This window comes from Cotesia typhae, unplaced genomic scaffold (genome assembly GCF_013202065.1).
Source record: "Cotesia typhae breed Kobodo isofemale line unplaced genomic scaffold, CoteBio_Ctyphae scaffold_13, whole genome shotgun sequence".
Taxonomy (NCBI): Eukaryota; Metazoa; Arthropoda; class Insecta; order Hymenoptera; family Braconidae; genus Cotesia; species Cotesia typhae.
The window spans coordinates 1,203,356-1,223,678 of NW_027423774.1; the positions used below are offsets into that span (position 1 = coordinate 1,203,356).

At 28.4% G+C, this 20,323-nt stretch overlaps 5 protein-coding genes across 7 annotated transcripts; 3 read left to right on the forward strand and 2 right to left on the reverse strand.

The window, feature by feature from the left end:
* The first annotated feature begins 839 nt into the window (after positions 1–839).
* LOC141534915 (15-hydroxyprostaglandin dehydrogenase [NAD(+)]-like) lies at positions 840–3,654 on the forward strand. Its single transcript, XM_074254559.1, has 7 exons — positions 840–1,039; positions 1,323–1,486; positions 1,635–1,761; positions 1,849–1,955; positions 2,046–2,219; positions 2,303–2,457; positions 2,548–3,654. The coding sequence occupies exons 1-7, from the start codon at positions 1,036–1,038 to the stop codon at positions 2,789–2,791; spliced, it is 975 nt and encodes a 324-aa protein (XP_074110660.1). The 5' UTR covers positions 840–1,035; the 3' UTR covers positions 2,792–3,654.
* On the reverse strand, positions 3,377–9,433 carry Tral (LSM14 family protein trailer hitch). 3 transcript variants are annotated; one of them, XM_074254555.1, is made up of 7 exons: positions 9,197–9,433; positions 8,194–8,348; positions 7,816–8,113; positions 6,903–7,077; positions 6,474–6,809; positions 6,030–6,209; positions 3,377–5,726 (listed from the first exon to the last, which is right to left on the reverse strand). In XM_074254555.1, the coding sequence occupies exons 1-7, from the start codon at positions 9,315–9,317 to the stop codon at positions 5,390–5,392; spliced, it is 1,602 nt and encodes a 533-aa protein (XP_074110656.1). In that variant the 5' UTR covers positions 9,318–9,433; the 3' UTR covers positions 3,377–5,389. The 3 variants fall into 3 exon arrangements, with proteins under 3 accessions (XP_074110656.1, XP_074110655.1, XP_074110657.1); XM_074254554.1 differs by having other exon boundaries at positions 3,377–5,729; positions 9,197–9,432; XM_074254556.1 differs by having other exon boundaries at positions 3,377–5,729; positions 7,921–8,113; positions 9,197–9,429.
* Positions 9,434–9,716: 283 nt separating this feature from the next.
* Cyt-c1 (Cytochrome c1) lies at positions 9,717–12,451 on the forward strand. The gene is made up of 8 exons (XM_074254560.1): positions 9,717–9,986; positions 10,623–10,670; positions 10,759–10,907; positions 10,992–11,124; positions 11,202–11,366; positions 11,531–11,644; positions 11,735–11,869; positions 11,958–12,451. The coding sequence occupies exons 1-8, from the start codon at positions 9,915–9,917 to the stop codon at positions 12,069–12,071; spliced, it is 930 nt and encodes a 309-aa protein (XP_074110661.1). The 5' UTR covers positions 9,717–9,914; the 3' UTR covers positions 12,072–12,451.
* A 1,214-nt stretch (positions 12,452–13,665) lies between these two features.
* Positions 13,666–15,341, reverse strand: Uev1a (Ubiquitin-conjugating enzyme variant 1A). Its single transcript, XM_074254561.1, has 5 exons — positions 15,205–15,341; positions 15,028–15,113; positions 14,475–14,617; positions 14,185–14,310; positions 13,666–13,954 (listed from the first exon to the last, which is right to left on the reverse strand). The coding sequence occupies exons 2-5, from the start codon at positions 15,050–15,052 to the stop codon at positions 13,814–13,816; spliced, it is 435 nt and encodes a 144-aa protein (XP_074110662.1). The 5' UTR covers positions 15,053–15,113; positions 15,205–15,341; the 3' UTR covers positions 13,666–13,813.
* A 208-nt stretch (positions 15,342–15,549) lies between these two features.
* On the forward strand, positions 15,550–19,998 carry LOC141534911 (RNA polymerase II-associated protein 1). Its single transcript, XM_074254552.1, has 2 exons — positions 15,550–15,903; positions 16,126–19,998. Exon 2 carries the CDS (start codon positions 16,154–16,156, stop codon positions 19,721–19,723), a length of 3,570 nt encoding a protein of 1,189 aa, XP_074110653.1. The 5' UTR covers positions 15,550–15,903; positions 16,126–16,153; the 3' UTR covers positions 19,724–19,998.
* Positions 19,999–20,323: the final 325 nt, after the last annotated feature.

The following is a 20,323-nucleotide window of genomic DNA, read 5'->3' on the forward strand; positions in this document are numbered from 1 at the left end:
TGACATTTAGAAATTTAAAAAACTAAAAATACAATTTTTTAAAAATAATTTTTTGGAGAAAATTTATATTTGTTAAAAAAATTAAAAAATTGTCAAGTTGAGGTTAGAAAATAATACAAACGTTATATATCAAGTTATGTAAAAATGCTGAAACTAATTTGAAAATAATATCAAATTAAATTATCATGACTTTTGAAATGATTCTTATTGGTTTAATTAATATCATGTCCTTCCCGCATTTCTTGGTATCAGTCAAATGCCCTCGTGCCAAGATTGATTTCTAATCGAGAAGGAAAGTCGCGTGCCCGATAAAAAGCTGACGTTTTATACATTTTTCTTGATCTTTCTTCACCTTTTGTACTAAGAAGATACACAAGCCGTAGAAATAAATAATTATTATGTATTTTATTGTGTAAGTGCACGCAAAGAAGCATCGAGATTGCTTATAGCAGTTAGAAGCAGTTCAATAATGAACTTTGAGTTCACTATCAGTCACTAGAAATAACTTTTATGTTTTGTGCTTAAGCAGGATGCAATTTTTCATTTTTACAATCAAAGATCATGAACAAAAATCAGCAATTAAATTAAAATAATTGTGCATAATACTTTATAATCTATTGAGTTCACGGAAAATTGATCTAGAAGTATGATAAATTTAAAAATGTGAAAATTGCAAGTGTTATAAAAATATAAAATTTTATATCATTGTCTTAACCTGAAAATAGTTATCAATGTAGATTTTTAAAAGAATTGAACTCTCCTCTCTTAAATCTGCGCGTGTCGCGACAGATTAGCTGACTTTTTTTTATTTTTTTTTTTTTTTCGTAATATAGGAAGGGATGTACACGCTGTGGCGCATGGAACTAATTACGTTGCTTTTCCAATATATATAAATATAAACTTCGTCTGTGGTCATAAGTTTAGTTTAATTCTCTCAACTCGACTCACTGAGAAGTTTGTTCTTAACAATTAGTCTGAGTTAAAAGACTGAAAGAAAAAGAATTTAGTTTTTCAATATTCTTTTAATAATTTAAAATGGGTAAGTTAAATTATTCAATAAAATTTTTATGAAAATGAAGTTAGCCAACATTTAAAAATTTTTATAAATTTTTTACTGAAGAAATTTCAATTAAACAATTAAAAAAAAATGTCACATGTAAAAAACTTGAAAAATTATAAGTGCAATTTTTTATAAATATCTTTTTAGTTTTAATTTAATCAATAAAAAAAATAAAAAATTTTTAAACGTCTGCTAACTTCAGTTTCATAAATGTTTACCTAATTATTTAGTAGCATTAAATAATTATTAAAAATTATTTTAGCCGATTTTCCGGATCGTAAAAGCCGCCGTGCATCTGCTGAAGAAAAAGCAAAAGAGCTCGAAATTATAAAGGGTATTGTGTGTGGTAAAAATGTTGTTATAACTGGTGGATCTTCCGGATTGGGGTATTCCTTTGTTAATCACTTTCTCGAACATGGTGCCAAGGTTTGTCGAACAAATAAAATATGTGACATTTAAGTTAGATGGAAATTAACTTAGCAGATCTGCTAAATTAATTTTCATACAAATATATACATAATTATGTTCAAGGGTTTAATTAGTTTCTTCTTTTAATAAATATTATTTACTCTAGAAAATTGCCATCATCGACATAGATACCACAGCCGGTGAGCAAGCTGTTAAAGCAGTAACTAAGACCTATGGAGCAGAAAAAATAATTTTTATAAATGCTGACACCTCTAATTATTCACAAATACTTGGTAATTATTTTAATTTTAATTTTAATAAATAAATTTATAGTTTAATTACTTTAATTAATTTTTAATATTACTATTTTGCTGTTCCAGATGCCTTTACTCAACTTACAACATCAATGGATAGTATTGATATCGTAGTAAATAATGCTGGTATTTTGGACGAACGACGATGGGAAAGAGAAATCGCAATAAATATTGTAAGTTGTAATATTGATCTTTTAGATTCTATAAAAATTAACCATTAAAAATACACTGACTAATAGTAATTGATCATTTTTTATTTTTAGAGTGGGATGTTATTTGTTGCAAATATTGCATTACAATTTATGGGTAAGGATCAAGGTTACAACGGAGGAGTTCTCGTAAATATCGGTCAACATTTTGATTTTAAAACAACAGCTCAACTTCCAGTGTATACGGCAACTAAATCAGCAATGATTGGACTCTCAAAATCTCTTGGTGTAAGATTTTTTTTTCGATAATAGAAAAAATTAAAAAATAATAGATAATCAATGTGATTAATAATATGGTGATTATTTTATAGGCACCTTATCATTATGAAAGAACTGGAGTACGAGTGTTGGCGCTTTGTCCGGGACTTACTGAGACAGCACTCACAATAAATAGCCCAAATAGATTATCTTCAAGAATTATGAAGGCAGATTTTGTTAAGAATCTTGAGAACCTGTCGATTCAAACGTAAGTATATTTAAATGAATATTTAAATGTGGTCAAAAATATTAATTAAATGAATATGACTTAAAAAAAAATTTTTTTTCTCAATTACAGGCCTTACATAGTAGCGAAAGGTTTGATGACAATCCTGAAGTGTGGTGAATCCGGTAGTATATGGGTTATTGACAACGGCAATACACCGTATGAAGTAGTAATACCTCATTATCAATCTCTAAAAAGAAGCTACAAAAATAATTTCATCCCCACACTGAGTCATCCAACGATAAAAGGACGACCGATGAAAGAACTTAGAATTTATGATAATAACATAAGATCAGGACTTACGAGTTGTGCTTAAATTTATAGGAATTATTTTTTTTTTAGCTAAGATAAGCATTTAAGAGCATTGCTTTAAAGTGCATAAAATTAAATATAAGTGAGAAATTATTTTACACATTTATTAAATTACAGAATGAGTGAACAAAATGAATTCTTCAATGATATCATTTTAGACTGAATAAAAACTTATATTTATAATAAGAAATGTATAAAAAGTAGAGTATGGATTATTGTAAATAGTACTGAGAGAAATTATAAAATAAATTTCGAAGAAAAAAAAATAAATATAGAATTTGACAATTTTTTTTCTTTTCATTCCATTATTATTCACCATTATGAATCACAATTTTAACTGTACAAAAAAAAAAAAAAAAAAAAAAACACAATTGTCAATAATAGCTCATGCTGCTCTAATAATTTTATACGAAGAGAAATTATCAACAATTTTTTTTTTCTAAGTTTCATTTATAGCTTCACTTTACCAAAATTCAAATTGTACTGACAATTGTCAAATTATACAATTTATGTTAGTACAATACTCCTTGATTAAATGACGTAAACTTAATAATTTTACTATTCGACAGTAAATTATAATCCAGTTAAATAACTTAAAGTGAATGGGAGAAATTTATTTCTATATTCAACGTGTAGGCATTACATATTTAAGATAATGAGACTCGATTGGAGTCTATAAAAAAATAACACTCATTAACAATTGATTAATAATTATTATAATAAACATATTTTTTAAATTGTCTAATGATCATCATCGTACATTATTCACTTTCATTTCTATTTAAAAATCGTAATTCAAAACAGCGTGAGATTCATATAAACTCACACATACTTTGTCGGTTCAAAAAAAAAAAAAAAAACTCAAAACCCTACAGTAAATATATAAAAGTAACGTTTGCAAATAGTTACAGTTATTCTCGGCAATTTTTACAATGTGTTTGTTTTTCAAATCATCTATTCGTTTTATTTGCTCGTAGTCATTAATGCTCAAATAAATTTTGTTTGAGGGTTTTATTTTTTTTCCATCATAACAATTCAATGTTTATAATTTGTAATAATAAACTCATTTGCTTTTATTATTTTTGGCTTAAAAAAAAAAATTATTTATTTTATAGAATTTCTTTCCACGTTTAGATAATTGTAAATAAATTACTTTTTTTTTTTTTTTTTTTTTTTTCCTTTCCGATTCTTTATAAAGCCATATTTTATCTTAGTTCATTTACTTATTGGCCATCAATTTTTAGTAACACCCTACACGGCACAAGTTCGAAAATTTACTATCACGACACACTGTTAATAGCATTCTTATTTATAATTTTTGTGTTTATCAATTTTTATTTTTTAAATTTATTTATACGTATTCTATTTTACATTTACTGTTACATATTACATATATTAATAAATATATGTAAGTAACATGAGACATTAATTTTCCGAAAGAAAATGCATTACCAACTTGTAGTTTCACCCGGTCAATGATCACATACATTACGTTAGTACACGCTAATTCACGATAAGCAACCAATATTAAATGATCACGAGCATTGTATTTTTTTTTTTTTATCAACAGTATTTATACGAAAGAACAGCGTGTTACAGCGTCAAATAATTCGTATTAAATTATTCATTATTTAGTTACTCGATAACTTAAAATTACATTATTCAAAATAGTTGAAAATTACTTATTGAGAAATAAGGAAGACAGATTTGATTGATAACAATCCATTTGGCAATAAAATAATCCCTCAACTTCCGTCCAAGCGGATACAATCCAACAACACTTTAATATTTCCAGCAATTGATACACTTTCTTTTTTTCAACAAATATATGATACTATATACATATACTGTTTATTATTTTATTATGCCTGAATTTTTCTCCTAATATACTTTCAGGATAGTTAGACCAAATCTGCTTCTTTTCAGTACCTTATTATCATTTTTTTTCTCATTGGAATTTTTTATTTTTACTCTTATTTTTTTTTTTTTTTTACTTTTTCGTATTTTTACAACTTAAAAAAGCGAAGAATAAATTTATTCGTATATTTTATATTGTATAACTTCTCCCCAAAAACCCTTTTCACTCCTCATTTAATTATTTGAGACTATTCAAAATATTTTGCATTATGACAAAACCAAAAAAATAAAATATAACAAAACTAACCCGATAGTATTAATAGTAATAAAAAAAATAGTATTTATGAATGTACGAAATTTAATGCATTTCTGTCGCGGTTAACAACCGTACTCTTAGTAGTATTTTAAATGATATTTATAATTTTACTCAAATTTATAGAATACTAAGTTATTTATACTTGATCGTAATATCCAAGTGATTCTTGTAATCGCATTTAATATACATTACTCATTACTATATCGAAGTACGGTTGAAAATTTATTCATTTACTCTCGATCATTTTCTTAATCTTGTTTGGTTCTTATGGTACCGCATATACAGTAAAAATCTTAAACTAAGTAAATACTTATAAAGTATCGCGTTGTTTATGTATAATTGTAATTTTAATCCTATTATAGTGATTCGTTATCATTCTAGTGGGTTCAGGGGAGATATATATATAAATATTTATATAATGAAGCACTTTTACGCAGTACCAGTAACAAGTCGATTCTGAGATTGACTTGTACTTTGATTATTAATAGGACCATTTTGTCCGCCGTTACTACCTTGATTTTGCCCTCGTTTATTGCGATTAGTAGGATTGTTACCGCGGTTTCCTCGATAATTACCACGGTATCCACCTGATCCAGGGTTCATTCCTCCCATCTGACCACCAGCTCCGTTATTGTTACCACGATATGCTCCACCCATTCCACGATTATAGTAGCCTCGACCGCGAAAGCCACCACGTCTTGTTGATGATACTCCAAATGTTTCTGTATTCAACTTACGCTCGGTTCGCCAATCCGTACGTTGAGATCTTCTGTCAAAAAAAAAAAAAAAAAAAAAAAAAAAAAAAAAAAAAAATTCTTATAAAAAAAAACAATTAACTTTTACTTAAAAATAATTAAAATCTGATAATCAATATTTCAGTGAATTTATTCAAATAAAACAACATTCAGCAGTTGAATAAAAATTATTCAAGTTTACATTTTGTTTCGAGTTATTTATAGCCGTTATCAGTTAGCATTTATATGAAATGCGGTAAATAAATTCAAGTTTTAACTATAAATTTATTTAATTTACAAAAGAATTAAAAAAATACTGTTAGAAAAATACTAACCCTTTACTTCTCTCCACGGCTTCACAGCTAATGTTATCAAAGAACGACTTAGCTTTATCATAGTGAACAACATCAGTTTCCTCTTCAGGTTCTCCTTCACCGGCTCCAGTCTCATTTCCACTGTCATCTTTTTTCTCATTCTCTGTGCCAGCATCAATTTTTGTTTTGGCTAACCGGGATCTAATCAATAAATTAATTTATGCTTAATAAAAATTTGTTAAAAAAAAAAAAATAATAAGTAAATAAATAAAAATTGTAAGTATGTTGCGTAAGCCAAACGTCAGCGATTAAACGATGGTTTTAATAAACATACTTATTTTATTTCGCATGATATCCACATTCATCGTTTCACTTAAACATTGAAACAAATCCGGCACAAATCATGCGTTATCTTTAATGATGATTTGTGATAAGTAATAAATAGTAATGCAAATAAAAGCTTACCTAAGTTCTTCGAATTGGGTATTGGCTTGCTCAAAGTCGTAGTCATTGTCGAATTTCAAAGTATTCTTGGGTTTACTGCCAGTGTTACCCTGTTGATTTTGAGGAAAAGCACCGCCACGACCTCCTCGTCCGCGACCACGGGAAACATTACCGCGTGGAACCCAGCCACCGCGATTGCCTGTGCGTCCACCAGGAGGTCCGTGGGCACCTTGAGGTCCATGAGACCCTTGAGACCCTCGAGAATGTCTCTGATTGTGCATCTGATTGTCGTGAGTACTTCCGTCACGTTTTCCATCACTGTAATGGGACATTCCACTGCCACTTCGACGGCTTTGTCTAAAAAAAATTTTTATTCCGAAATTTTCAACAAAAATACTCAAGAAATATATTTAAATAAAACTAAACTTTCGTAATTAAATTCAGTCTTACGTGTCACGATGTTGAGATTGTACGTTTCGGTTGTTCGGTTTCTCAATAGCTCTTCCACTGCCTTGTTTTGGCTGATGTCCTACCTGAGTCCCTTGATCGATTGTTGGACTCTTTCTGTTCAGAAGCGAAGATGTTGGAGTCGTTGATCGTGACCCACTAATCAGATCCATAACACCTAAAATAGTTAATATTTTTATTAACATTAAAGATATTAAAGTCGATAAATATAAAAAAAAATAATCATAATTATTATTTGTAATGACAATTTGAAAAGTTTCAACTGTTGTTGCTATTTGGTTTGTAACACGACAATGCACTTCTGATTTCAAAAATTGAAATTTTTTTTGTTTTGTAGTAGAAATTTGTAAAATTATAAAACATAAAACAGAAAACTAAATAATAATAATTCAAGACATATATAAAGAAAAAAATGGTTTCAAAGCAAAGAATTTGAAAAAGCATATAGTGAAATATTTAAATATTGAGTTGAAAAGAATTTTAACTTATATTCTCATGCATCAGATTTTAATATAGTACTAGCAAGAACGTTTAATTATTTACGACATTTAACTACACCAATTTTATAAATAATGGCAATGGAAGTGTATAATGTCATAAAAGATGATAATTGATAGTGTAAAAAAAAATAAATATTAAAGTGTACTCTTGGTAGACTGTAATTTAAATAATTATTACAGATAAAAATTTGTATGCAAAATAATGTTTAAAAGTTAAGTTAATTAAGGAAAAGCAATAGGCATATTAAAGCAAATTATTAGAGTTAAAAAAAAAAACCTTGTTTGCACCATGCTAATAGAAAGCAAATAAAAAGTACTCGAGATGCGGCTAATAAGCAGCAAATGAAGACATGCGTCATTGGCAGACGAGAGTGTTCATAGCAAAAACAGTTTACCATCTTCAAGAGATTGATCTTTTGTCAACGGCTTGACGTTGGCCGTCGGCAGTGTATTGGGGATATTGATGACGTTGGAATCGACAGGTCCTGAGGTCAACTCACTTGAAGGTTTATTAATGTTTCCTCGAGGATCTCTGACTGGAGGCATCGTCATCACTGGACCCATAGCTCCCATTGTAATGCTGTACGGTGGTCCGTATTGGCCAGCCATTGGAGGCATCTGGCCCATCATTGGATGTCCATAACCAGGCTGAGGTTGATAGGACTGCTGGTTCATCGTAGGTTGAACGGTCATCTATAAAATAAGTAGCAAATAAAATTTTTTATTCATTTTTCTATTAACATCTTATTCCAATTCTAGTAACTATGATTTACCTGAACGATCGCTGGGTCGTTGGGAATAGTGTTGACATTATTGACAACTCGGATGTCTTTAATGTCAGATCCTCTGAAGAGAATATACTCATAAATTTGATTTTGAGGAGCAACCGGAAATTGCGTATCCCGATCTTCCGTCCCAAAAGATCGCACTGTAATGTTAAAAATACAGGTTTAATTTAATGTGTTAAGTAATTTTTATTCAGAAATAAGAATTTAAGAATAGCAAGAATTACAGATTAAAATTGATGAGTCATCCAAAGATTTTAACTAAGTTCATCAATGAACAGGTATTATGAAATTTTTTTTTGTTAAGAAGGGAAAGAATGTAAACAACAAATATTAATTCGTTTACGTTAGCTAACTGTTGCTAGAGCGCGATGATAACATACACTACCGACAAAAAAAAAAAAAAACTCATTTTAATGTGAAATTCCAGGACATTGATAATTTTCTTTCGAAACTTCTAGATATAAAATTTTTTATAAATTATTTTTATACATATATATATATATATATATATATATATATATATATATATATATTATAATTTATCAAATTATTGTGTTATTTAAAAATACTTGTAAATATATAAAATATGATTTTTTTCTCTAAAAAAAAAAAAAAAAAAAAAAAAAAAAAAAAAAATACAATTGCTGAAAATTTGAAATAATAAAAATTAGCAAAAAAAAATAATATGATAGCAGCGGTAAATTAAGATAATAATTTTTTTCATAGCAGTTAAATTTGGTTATTTGTTGGAATCATTAATGAACGGTATAATACATTAATTGGGAATAAAAAATCAATAGAAAAAAATTTAATGGCCATGAACTTGATTTTGATAAAATAATAAATAAGGATCGCTGAAATAAAAATAAAAATGTGTAAAAATGTGTAAATTAAAATTAGTTATGAATAAAACGAGCGAAAAAAATGGAACAATGATGCTTACAATTTGTACTCCATCTTGAAAAGATACTGTTACAAAAAAACTCACCGTTTGCGAGAGCGATTGTGCATTCTTTAGGATCTACGGTAAAAAGTCTTCCTTCGTAACGAATATCAGCTTTTGATATTAAGCTGATCTTAGAACCAAGCTCCGGCATTCCAGCACTCATCTTGACGAATTATTATTTATTCTTCGATTGTTAAATTAGTATGTATCGTTGTTGAACTCGCGATACTATTTGACCAAGTGAACAAGCCGACAGCAATGGCCAATATGCTTTGCTGCTAAAGCTAAATGCACTGTACTGTAACTGTGAGTTCTGTGTCCGCCTGTGTCGTTGTTATCAATCATGCCAACACTTGAGAGTTGTCAAAAAGGCGTTTGCTCCAAGCGATTCAAAATACCTGCACATTTTTTATTTAAATAATAATATCAATCTAATTATTTTTATCATCATTCAATTTTGTGAAAAAAAATTGTTTGTTTTATTTAAAAAAGTTTTTATGATTATTTTTAAATTACTAATTGATATTGATGAACAAAATAATATTTACTCACATTTTTTTAAAGTAAAGTTGGTGATAGTGATTAGTCAATTGATAATTTATTAGATTAAATAATTGGAGTAATAAATTTATATGAAATAAGTTAAAAAATTTTTTTAAATTATTCTGAATGATTTTTATTGTTTTTTAATTAAACTGATTTCACCGATAAAAATTTTTAATTTGACTGCGTTCTTTTCACAATTGCACCTCTGGCCAACATGGCGGCATCGCTTGGACGTATTTGTCGATCTGGATTTTTAAAATCTAACAATGGAAGTCTATTTAACCAGGTAAATTTTTTTAGAGTGTAAATAATTCGTAAAAATAATCTTAATTATTAACGTAATTTTTTCCCCTAACATCATTGTCAAAAAAAAAGTTATTAACTGTAGGAATAATTTTGACCCTATCATTAGAACTAACATGTCTCGTGGGTATTATAACATCGTTTTATAGATTATTTTAAACCTTAATGGTATTTTTTAATTGGCCTAAATTCTTTATTATTACTTGATATGGCTATAAACATTAACAAATGAATTTTGATAATTATTTCATCATTGTTATGTAATAGTTATTCGTAGTAAAAACAGAGATCTGCCATCATTATTTTGTACTGGCCCTAGGATTACACCGCTACATGTCATGTTAAAATTTGTACCATATATTTATACATTTTTAACTTAAAATTTTATAAATAATATCATAATACTGAAATTAGCAATCAGCTGTTAATTTTAAAAATTTTTTTAATAAATCTATTGCAATAAAAATATGCTTCTAAAAATTTTCACTTGTAATTTTTATTAATTTTTACATGTGAAACTTTTTAATTTAATTTTTTTTATAATAATTAAATTGCTATAAAATTCTAAAAAAATTTTTATTTTGGAGCGAGAAATTAACACAAGACTTGAATTTTACAGGCTAGTCAATTCTCGACAGTTAAAGACTGGTCCAGAGGTCGGAAGGCGGTAAGTAATTAAAAAATATTTAAAAAAAATTAAAAATCCTTCCAATGAATTTTTTCACTAATAATCTTCATATATTTTTGTGCTGCAGATGGTCTCATGTTTGGGTGTAGCCGTTGGAGGTGTTGGAGCATTAATTTATTCATTAGAGCAGTCAGTTAAAGCATTTGAAATGATTGCTCATCCTCCACACTACCCCTGGAGTTGGGAAGGTTTTGTAAATTCCCTCGATCATGCAAGGTAATTTTTCATTATTTACCAAATTCAATCAAATGATTAAATAATTATTTTATTTTAATCTACAATGCATCAATAATTTTTCAGTATGAGGCGAGGATGGGAAGTTTACAAAAATGTTTGCTCAGCTTGTCATAGTTTGAAATTCGTCGCTTTCCGTCATCTTATTAATGTGACGCATACAGAAGAAGAAGTTAAAGCTATAGCTGAAGAATATCAGGTGCGTTATTAATATAATTTATTTTCATGAATTGATTGATTAAGTTCATGTCTAATATAATTTATTCAATTTAATAGATCAAAGATGGTCCTAATGACAAAGGAGAGTATTTCATGCGGCCAGGAAAGCCATCAGATTATATTCCTAATCCTTATCCAAATGAAGAAGCAGCTCGCGCTGCTAACAACGGAGCCTATCCACCAGATCTTTCGTACATTATTAACGGAAGACATAATGGGGAGGTAAATTTATCACTATTTAATTTTATTAAAAAAAAATTAATATAATTTTTATTTTTGTTTTATAATTTTTGGATAAAAGTCTTTTACTAAATCAATTAATTTTTTTCCCGATATATATTGTTCAATAATGCCATTTTTTTTTTTTTTTTTTTTTCCCATTCCAGAATTACGTATTTTCATTGTTGACTGGATTCTGTGATCCGCCTGCCGGAATACCACTTCGAGAAGGTCAATACTTTAATCCCTACTTCTCTGGAGGTGCTATTGGTATGGCTCCGGTAAGAAAATTCTCATTTATTACTTTTTCTTTTCTTTCCATTATAAATAATTTATTAAATAAAAATTATCATTTACTTTTTGCAACTTAGCCCATCTACGATGAAGTAATTGAATACGAAGATGGAACTCCAGCAACAACATCTCAAATTGCTAAAGATGTAACCACTTTCCTTATGTGGACATCAAATCCTGAGCACGATGAACGAAAATATTTGTCTATAAAGGTAATTGAGTTAAATTAAAACCAAAACTTTACATTCATAATTTTAACATGTAATAATAAACCTAAATTTAAATTAATTTTACTTACAGACTCTCGCAGTTGGTATAATACTGATAGTTGGATGTTACTGGATGAAGAGACACAAGTGGACAACTGTCAAATCTACTAAATTAGCATTCATCCCTAAAAACAAACCGCAGTAGTAAAAAATCACATAAACAAATAACTAAATAAATATAATATTAACTCAATTTAAAACAACTTAGCTCGAAAAATAACTTACTTATTATATGAACGGTTTAGCAATCGATAACGCCATCAATATTTATTGGTTTAATTTAATGAATACGTAGTTTTGATAATATAAGCTGATTCAAAAACGTAAACGTTTTAACGATGGTATTATCTAATTAAAATTATGCTTGAAGTTATTAAGAGTATGGTATTAATATGCCACTGGTGACATAATTTAACTCTCAATAACTCAGCTGTCAATTCACACCGTATGATTGAATTCGTACAATGTACATAGATGCCAACAGTGACATCATCATCTTTAATAAATCGTTGAAAAAAAAATTTATTCATTTTTTTATAATTTTTTTTTTTTTTTTTGTCTTAAACTTCATACTGAGGAAATCAAAGTTACTCCTATATCCTCTTTCATGCTTATCAATGATGGGTTCCTTGTTAAATTAATATTTTATTTCACATATTACAAATTATTTAAAAAATTAAAAATGTTAAAAATAATTATTATTAATATTAACTTTATTATTCATTTATTTATTTATGGCTACAAATATTATAAATATATAATATCAAGTTTCATCATAAGATATTTAATCAAGTAGGATATCGGTTGAATTTAATTTTACAATATTTTTCAAATAATTTATTATTACGTCTTATTGAGTTTTATTTATTTTTTAATCTCCAACTTCATTTTTAAACACTGAGAAATATAAAGAAAAAAAAAAATCTTGTCTTAGCATCGTGGAGGCCACATATGTCGTCTCCATGCTTAGTACTATCACAAAGTAAATATTCAATATTTTTAAGCATATGCATTATCATTTTTTTTTTTTTTTTAATTTTTAATTAATATATGAAGCTGTTACAAAAGCAGTTAATTATTTTCCGATGATATAATTAATTTTAATCTCATTTAAAATAATCACTTGATGACTGATTAATTAAAATTTCTTCTACCCAAATTTCAATTATTTTTAATTAGTTGAATTAAAATAATATGAATTAACAAGGAAGGGTAAAAATTTTAAAACTAATAAGCCAATTTGTTATTCCATTTAATTAATATACAAATAGCATATTTACTGATAATCGCATTGTTGATTCTATAATTACAATTTTACAGAAAATAGCTTAAAGGAAATGCATAAAGATTGACATAATTAATAAAAAAGAAAATTGTAATTCATTAGCACTAAATTAAAAATTAATTATGCGATCAATAAAATTCTAAAGTTGAAGTTTTTTTCCAATAAAAATGACATAATTTGTTTGAGAATTAATTAAATTGAAATTGATTTCGGCTGAAAAATATTCATCATAGCAGCCACAATCTTATTTCTTTATAACACTTCAATTTTGAAAGACAGCTATAATTAATTTAAACACAAAAAAAAAAAAAAAAGTATGACTTTTTCACTTTTAAATGTCTACGTGTATGTATTTATGTGCCTGAATTACAGTATACTTAACTTATATTGTTTCTGTCCTTTTTATTCCAAGGGGAAAAAGGCCACCAAATAATAATAATATTAGAGATAGAAATAATAGTAGTAATTATAATAATATTAATTAATTAATTATAATAATTATAATAAAATAATAGTAAGAGTAGGATTTATTTATTTGGTACACCTTGATGCTGCCTCTTGCCGCAGTAAAAAGGAAGATACAAATTGTTGTTGTGGCTAGGCTAAAAAGTACTTCCCTCAGGTGGTTGGGATAGTTTCATATTCTCTTTCAACGTCATTAAACGACGGAGCTCCTGCAAAACTGTTTTAATTGTGTATTCTCGTTGCCATTTGACCAACATAGGCACACTGCGATTATCCACCTTTTGATCAAAATAAAAGAATCGTTTTAATTTATAATCTGAATAAATTAATATTAAAAAAAAAAAAATTAATTTTACCTCCCCGGAAAAAATTAATAAAATATTAATTTTTTTATCGAACTTTAAATTAAAATTTTTTCTTTCAACAACGAATTAAGGTTGTTCTACGATTATTGATAATATTTAAAAATATGCTGGAGAATTTTGAGAAATTAAAAAAAAAAATTTACCGCTCCAGTGTTGCTGTTGATACAATTCATGTTGATTCTACTTAAAAACCTTACACTCGGTGCATCATCTGGGTATCTTGCCCCGCAATCAATTTTTAAACTGTACATTCTATTCTCATACGGTGTCTAGAAATTAAAACAAAAAATATATATATATATATATATATATATATATATATATATATATATATATATATATATATATATATATATATTTTTTTTTAATTGCATTTTTCGGAGTAAATTTTCATTAAAAATAATCAATGAAAAATTGATCAATAAAAAATTACCCTAGGTGGTCCGATAATCATTCCGGTCCAATGAGTTAGAGTCATGTCATCATCATTTTCTAATCCCCAACTAATTGTACCATCTCCAACACCTTTTTGTCCCTGCTCCAATTCTTCCAATAGACGGAAATTTCTAGGAACCACTAGATAAAACGAATAAACAAAAATAATTCATAAATTCCCTGAATCAATTAAATAAAAATTTATTAACGTGTCAATAATTTTATAATTTTCTGACAATTTTTAAATTTTAAAGTAAATTCTTAATGTAATTGCATAACAAACAACTATTAAATTAATTCCATTTGCATTAAATATGACTCGGTTAAATATTCCAACAATAAGATGTGTATACACTAACTACAGATAGACATATTTGTAAAGTTAAAACGTTAATAATAAAATTTATCAAACAATTAATTGCCATTTTCATTTCATTCAATTTTTTTATTTCAAATTTAGATCTGTAATTTAATAGAAGTAATTAAAGTTTATTCATACGCGAGAATACAAAAATGAAATATTAATATTTTATATAAAAATTTAGCCTTACCTACACCGGCCGTGGGAACCGCCATGATATCGTAATTTAGCAGAACACGTTATTTTATTCTTAATAACTCCGTATAGCCGGATATCCTAATATATTTTGAACAAAAAGGTTAATTAATTGAAAATTTATCTATGGTTTAATAATGCAAGTTTATTTTCAAAACAATAAAACACGAACCTGGATTAATTGTAATTATTAACTTTTAGTGTCAAATTATTTTGACCAAACTTCAACCAACCTCCCTTTGAGGTTGTCTCGTTGCATAAACTATACCACTCGGGTCGAGACAACACTCTTCTAGAAAAAGCTAAAATTTATTTTTATAATTTCATCAACAGATGGCAGCACCATTGAAATTTAGTTGTTTGTTTTTAAATTTTGATTGATTTTTATTTTGGTAATTATTTTCATTAATTTTGTCAATAGGTGTTGAAAAACTCATACATTAATTAATGTACAGAATTCCTAAGCATTTTCTTCTTTAGTTCTTATAATTTTTCATTTTTTTTTTACAGTAAAAAATGTCGGAACTCTGCGACTTTCAATAATACTGAAGTTAGCCGTCAGCTGTCAATCTAAAAAATTTTTTTAGCAAATCAATTACAAAAAAAAATGCTTCTAAAAATTTTCACTTGTAATTTTTATTAATTTTTACATGTAGAACTTTTTAATTAATTATTTTTATATTAATTTAATTGCTATAAAATTCTAAAAAAATTTTTAACATCTGTCAACTTCAGTATGTACTTCGGAGTGAGCTGCGTTGTGTGATTGCACGCGGTTTAACCTATACTATTTAAATATTGTTATCGAAATAATAAAAAAAAAAATTATAACAAAAGCAAAATATTAAAGAAAATTGTTTATTTCTTTAAGGTAATTGTACAATTTTATTTTTCATCAATCTTAGAATAGCTTACAAAAAAAATATTTCAATTCATTACAATGCTTTTTTTAAAATAAATATCTTTTTATAAGCTAAACAGTTAATTCACTCAATTGATGCTAATTTATATTTATATATACTTTTTGTAAAACACCAGATGATAATAAAAATAAAACTCCTTTATTTACTAAAATTTATTCATGTTCTTACAGACAACAAAGCGATAAAGCAATATAAAAAATGGAAGATTTTTCACCTATTAAACGACCTAAGCCTGGTGATGGTGAGGAAGAACTCTTTCGGATGCAGGAAGAGTTTATTAAATCTCATCAAAAGCCATCAGCAAAGGTTATTAATTTACGAACTCAACACAAAGAAGCAATTGTGAAATTAACAAATGAAGACAATAAACAATCAGATATTAAATTTCGATCAAAATTTGCTGAACTTAAAGCATTAAAGTCAGCAGAAAAAATTGCTCAACTTCAATCTGATGAAAATATAAGTAGTGGGCAGTCTTCAAAAGATGTTCCCAATGTATCTACATCTAAGTTACTTGATCCAGTTCGGCATGTTCCTTTGGATGTTTATAAACCTTTGTTAGGGAATATAGTAGAGAAAAAATATAAATCTAGTGATCAAAAATCACTTAAACACATGGATAGTCTTGAAAACCAAACTGGATTTCCATCAGTTTTTAAAATCGATCATAAAACATCTGCTGATAGTTCCAATAGTTTATTTTATCAAACTAGCTTGATCAATGATGAATTAAATGAGGCGGTAGCAAGTAAAAATGATGATAAAATTATTGATAGTAATTTAAGTGATTCAATACAAGATTCTGTACGTTCAGAAATTCATAAAAGTAATGTTGAAAAGTTAAATAGTATGACAAAAGAAGAGATTTTAAAAGAAAAAGAACGATTAGAAAGTACCTTGAACCCTAAATTATTAGAATTTCTTCGAGCTAGAAAAAAACCTGCAAGCTCAAAATGTAAAATTAAAGTTGTAGAACTAAAAACGATAAAGCCTGATCCTAAAGACGACGTTAATAAAATGGAATGCGAGCCAATACCTCCAGAGCCGCCAGCTCCAGTGACAGAAATCGTTGAGCAAGCATCAGACAAAGGTTGGGTTCATATGGATAAAGTGGAACCAGAAAAATTGGAATGGATGAAAGAAATAGAGCCTAGTAAAGATGGTGAATCGACACCAGACGAACCTTATAATGCACGTTTTGACTTCAATGGTTTACTTTTACCTTTCAAAGACGATGAATTATTAAATAAAGGCTTGCACAATCACGGCGATGAGCCCGATCGTCCAGGTTATACGCTTCAAGAGTTATTACAGCTCAGTCGGTCTTCAACTCAACAGCATCGTTGCACAGCACTGACTACTTTAGGTAATATTATGGAAAAAAGTCGTAAAGGTTGGTACGACAAGGTATTAAATCCTCCACCTCTTGGTGCTTTAAGTCAAAGAAATATTATTTTATTATTGAGATTTTCATTAGATGATAAATCTGTTGCGGTTATTACTGCAACTCTACAAGCGTTTAGAGCATTTTTATGTAGTGAAGCTGATGAAATTTGTATGGATAGACTTTGTGGATGGGAATATCCTGACGGAAATTGTTTAGTTCCTGAATTACCGGCACCTAAACACGATGTTGAGGACATAAGCACTCTGAAAGATCATCAGCTAGCACAACTAGACAGTATTGCTGCTATCATGAGATCAGATATTATTTTACGTATCAGATATATATTGAGTGAACTACAACCACCTCCTGTGGGAGTAACATCAGCTTTGGAAATATTAATTCGTCTGGCTCGACATTCACGCATAACCGCTTTGAATATTGCTACGACTCCCCAATTATTGGATACCATTGTCAAAAATTTCGTGCCATTGACTACTGAACGACTTGTAACTCTTGATACTGAAAAGGCTTACGGAGTTCCCAATGTCACAGCAGTTAGATTGTGTCGAATACTGGTGGAATATGGTGGAAGACCCGTCGCAGATCGTCTCAATAATTTGAAAATAATTCATTATTTTCTGTCGTACACCAACAGTGATGCAGGTGAAGCGGGACTTCGGCTGGCCATCGAAGCTTTGCGTTTGTGGCGATTAATCTGTAACAATAACGTCGCTGCAGACAGCATTTCCGGAGCAAAATTAATTTTAGGTTCACAATTGCAGCTTTTATTAAGCAATCATGACCTGACAAGTGCCTCTGAACTGTCTTGCGAATACGCTGCTGCGCTTGTAGCTCTTTCTTCTCGTGAAGAAAGCTTAAGACCTACTATATCTACACTGTTGACCAAATGGAGTACACAACTAGCTAAAGTTTCTTCAGTCACGTGGAGTACTACGAAGCTTGTTGCTGTGACGTTAACATCACTCAATGATTTATCTCCATTAAAAACTGAATGGACGAATAATCCTAAAATTTTTAGCAACATTTGCTCCTGCTCTAATTTACTGAGTACCTGCTTACCAGCAAGTGAAAGAGATCCATCATCACTTCCGAGCATAGGAGTCCTTACTCAAGATGGTGAAGTCCAGCCAGCTGTATCATTAAACTGTTGTTTTCTATTTTTGGCAACACTCTGTGATGCAATGATAAAATCATCAAAGTTCCATAAATTCGAAAAGATTATTCAAAACCCGGATGTAATTAAATATTTTCGACAATTGGTGAACTACGATTGGTCGCTAGAATACAGTTGGTACACCCGAGCAGAATTATTTTTTATTACGACTATTGTTAGAGCTTGTGCAAAATTTCCAACTAGTGATTTGATAAATGAAATTATTTGGAAAATAGCTGTAAAATTAATATCAACATTACCAGCAGATGCTTCTCGCGCCGTAAATGAAGTTCTTGACATTGTTCTTTCTAATGAAAGATTAGCAGTTGATCGACTTGCCGAAGATTTAAATACAATGAAATTAAATACTGGGGGTGAAAATATTACCCTTAAATTGCCAAATAATATTTCTAATATTTACAAGCAATACATTACGTCAAAAAATTGCTGGAATGAAGCTGCGATGCCTCAAGATTGGCCGTACATGCCGCTAGTCGATGCTTATTCTAATCACAAAAATAAAATCGGCTGGAATGAGGATGATACAATAAAAATAACTGTTGTATTAAGCTTGGAATTAGCTATGCGTGAAGTTTTTTACAGCTTAGCTCCAACAATCAGATTTTCAAGATTGGTTCTCGTTTACTTTTGTGATACAGTTTATTTAAATGATAATGTATCTTTTTTACTAAAACGAGCTACGTTTGAATTAATAAGTAAATATTACAAACGATTCAATTTTTCAAACGACTTACCTGGTGTTAGCTCATTCAACGATGTCTTCACATCAATATGCGAGTGTTTTGTTGCTAATTCTTATGGTGATGAAGGATTCGCAATTTGTTTGCTAGTACCAATAGCTCAGCGACATGATGTACATTACAGAAAATTATTGTGGTCTGAACACGCTGGAGCTCTCAGATACTTGAGATTATCCCCAGAAAAATTGGCTTGTCCTATTGAGGAATATTTATATCCACTTGAGCAAGACGTATCGTTAATAGAGTCATATTTGACAGCTTTAGTAAGAAAAACAATAAGAAAAGAATGGTGTCCCTTGATGTATATGATTGCTATCCATCATTCAGCAATGTTTTTACGTGATACGTCTTCATTAGCGAGCAAAATGCGCTCTCGGATATCAAAAATAAGTGACCAAGAGTTAGCGGAATGCCTATTAAATTATTCGCCACCTGTAAATGATTAAAAATTTAATCATTATCTGTAATTATGTTAACATTTGTTTTATTTTTTTACGTGTTTTAAGTACAGGTATTCATTCTACACCTCCACACATATATACTTACAATGCGGAATATATAAATATTGTAAATAAATGGTGATTCAAAAAGTTTCTTATCTGTTCATTGAATAATAATGATTTAAACAGATTAATTGTAAGGCAATCGTATTATACATATAAATTATGTAATGTTTTTTTTTTTCTCTTTTGTTAGAATAAAATAAAACTCGTCAAATAAAGATTGTTTTATTATTTTATTTTTGAATATCAGAAATTTTGGCGCCTTAAACGCTTCAAGAGAAGGATAGATATAAACATCTGTAATACTGATGAAGTTAGCCGTCAGCTGTTAATTTAAAAAATTTTTTTATTAAATTAATTACAAATAAAAAAATGCTTCTAAAAATTTTCACTTGTAATTTTTATTAATTTTCACATGTGGAACTTTTTAATTAAATATTTTTATAATAATTTAATTGCTAAAAAATTTTGAATATCTGTCAACTTCAGTGTCATAAATATAATTACTTTTATCTGCATTATTACAAAAATTGTATGCAAATA